This window comes from Trypanosoma rangeli (genome assembly GCF_003719475.1).
Source record: "Trypanosoma rangeli strain AM80 chromosome Unknown Tra_15.4_contig_00841, whole genome shotgun sequence".
Taxonomy (NCBI): domain Eukaryota; phylum Euglenozoa; class Kinetoplastea; order Trypanosomatida; family Trypanosomatidae; genus Trypanosoma; species Trypanosoma rangeli.
The window spans coordinates 1417-3180 of record NW_021706603.1 but is presented as its reverse complement, the minus strand read 5'-3'; the positions used below and the strand labels follow the sequence as shown (position 1 = coordinate 3180).

The 1764-nt window shown below is 50.6% G+C and overlaps 2 protein-coding genes across 2 annotated transcripts in view; both read left to right on the top strand.

Moving 5' to 3' along the window:
- On the top strand, positions 1–1201 carry TraAM80_10220 (retrotransposon hot spot protein (RHS); the record flags this gene model as incomplete). Its single annotated transcript, XM_029386858.1, has 1 exon — positions 1–1201. A coding segment is annotated over one exon (1201 nt), but the record flags the coding sequence as incomplete, so codon positions are not given.
- Positions 1202–1649: 448 nt separating this feature from the next.
- Positions 1650–1764, top strand: part of TraAM80_10219 (retrotransposon hot spot (RHS) protein) — a gene marked incomplete at both ends in the record, with an annotated part of 543 nt that continues 428 nt past the window's right edge. Inside the window, one exon of the mRNA XM_029386857.1 lies at positions 1650–1764. This exon is cut by the window's right edge and continues 428 nt beyond it. Coding sequence (XP_029233270.1) covers positions 1650–1764 — 115 coding nt within the window.

Below are 1764 nucleotides of genomic sequence, written 5' to 3'. Positions count from 1 at the left end.
ACCATCGACTAATGTTGTGCCCTCTGATGAGTGGGGCATCATTATGTTGTCGTCCCCGAACGAAAAGAACTTCCAAGCATGGGCGAAGCAGGCGGGTGCTATCGAAATCATCATGAATTGCCCCGATGAAAACGACGTGAGGGCGATGTGTGAGTGGGGGACACGCAATACGACTGAAGAGGAGCAGGCGGAGTATTGGAGAAGCATGTACATGCGCATGCATGACGTCGGACCGATTCCACGATGCATCTTTAATGACAATAAATATAGAAAGCGCGTGCGTGATACCAATAACATCCTGGCAGGTATCGACGCCTCAGATGCTGTACATTATGGGATGATTGGAGGTAAGGGAATGTGGCCCTCGAATGACGCTTCTCACAAACTTGTGAAAGTTGTCCGATCAATAACACAAGGCGATGTTGAGGGATTTGTTAACATGCCGGCCTGTTTTTCCATTGAAAGCGAATTAATTGCAAAGTTGCTCGAAGTGGATGAGGAGAATGACATTTTTTTTCGACTAAGCAAGAACTATAAAGTGTTATTTCCGGAACTTTTGGGGCGGCATACTCTGCACGCATTCCTGAGTAGAGTCTTTGTGAAAAATATAATGCTGAGCCTCAAGGAGTTGCCTCCACCCGGACGTCGTCGGCGACAAAGATGTGTGCTGCAATCGAACCCCGAAAAACATCCAAGCAGACCCGTTGCATTAATGGCGCTGGGCCACACTCCTCCGAGGTTGGATGTACAATACAAGGTGCTATACGTACCGGAGAGCAGAACTTTCCCGCTTGTGGACGGCTTTTTCTTTGTTGGTGCACCGCGGAGGACGATGGTTGCGGTGCAGGTGACGACGGGGGCTGAGCATGACACCAAAACCACCACGGTGAGGCAGTTCAATGATCTTCTACGGAGTTATTTTTATGACTGGGAAACGTTTGCGGAAGGCTTGTCGTGGGAGATTATTTACGTGCAGCATGAGGACAGTACGGCAATAAACGCGTGGCAGGGATGTGTTGTCGTCGCGCAGGCAAATGTAACGGGCAGCAATGAGCGTGAGGACCCTCAGGCCATTGCGGCATTTTGGAATCAGCAGGTGCGTCAGTACCAGGTAACGCTATCATATGAAAATTTTATACATAAACGACAAACCCAACGTGGGCGACACCCAGAGGGACAAGGGAAAGGAGGAGGGGAATAAACAGCTTGAGTTTACTGGTGAAATATTTTAGGGAGTATGATATATTGCCGAGTGTGTTTGTGTGTGGGTAGGAGGCGCACTTAGGGACTCGCTCTGCCGTGCGCCAAATGATTATTGCGGCCAGCGCTACCACAGCAGCACCTTTTTTTTTGTTGTGTTTGTGAGTAAAATTGTGTGGGGAATGATGGCGCCTTGTGGGTGTACGCCGGCAGTATTCCATTGGTGGTATCTCCTCGCTGTTCCCAGTTTGTTGCTGCAGAGAGTTTGGGCGAGAGGGTAAGTTTTGCATGCTGAGTGGGCTCACAGGCGGGAAAGCAAATGCGGCGGCCACCACAGCCCAGAGGTCAGGGGGCAAACCGAATTTCTGAAATTGTTTTTGTGCCTTGGCGTGGTGTTTTTCCCTTTTGTTTTTTTGGGTGCCATCGTTTTTGGTTGGCGTGCGGCTCCAATGGCGGGTGCTGCATGCACCGCTGAGAGCCTCGAGCAAACGCCGTTGGCGCCTCTCTTTTTGTTGGGTTGCCGTCCTGGGCGCATGCGCCTGTTCCGTCTTGTTTGGGCTGCAC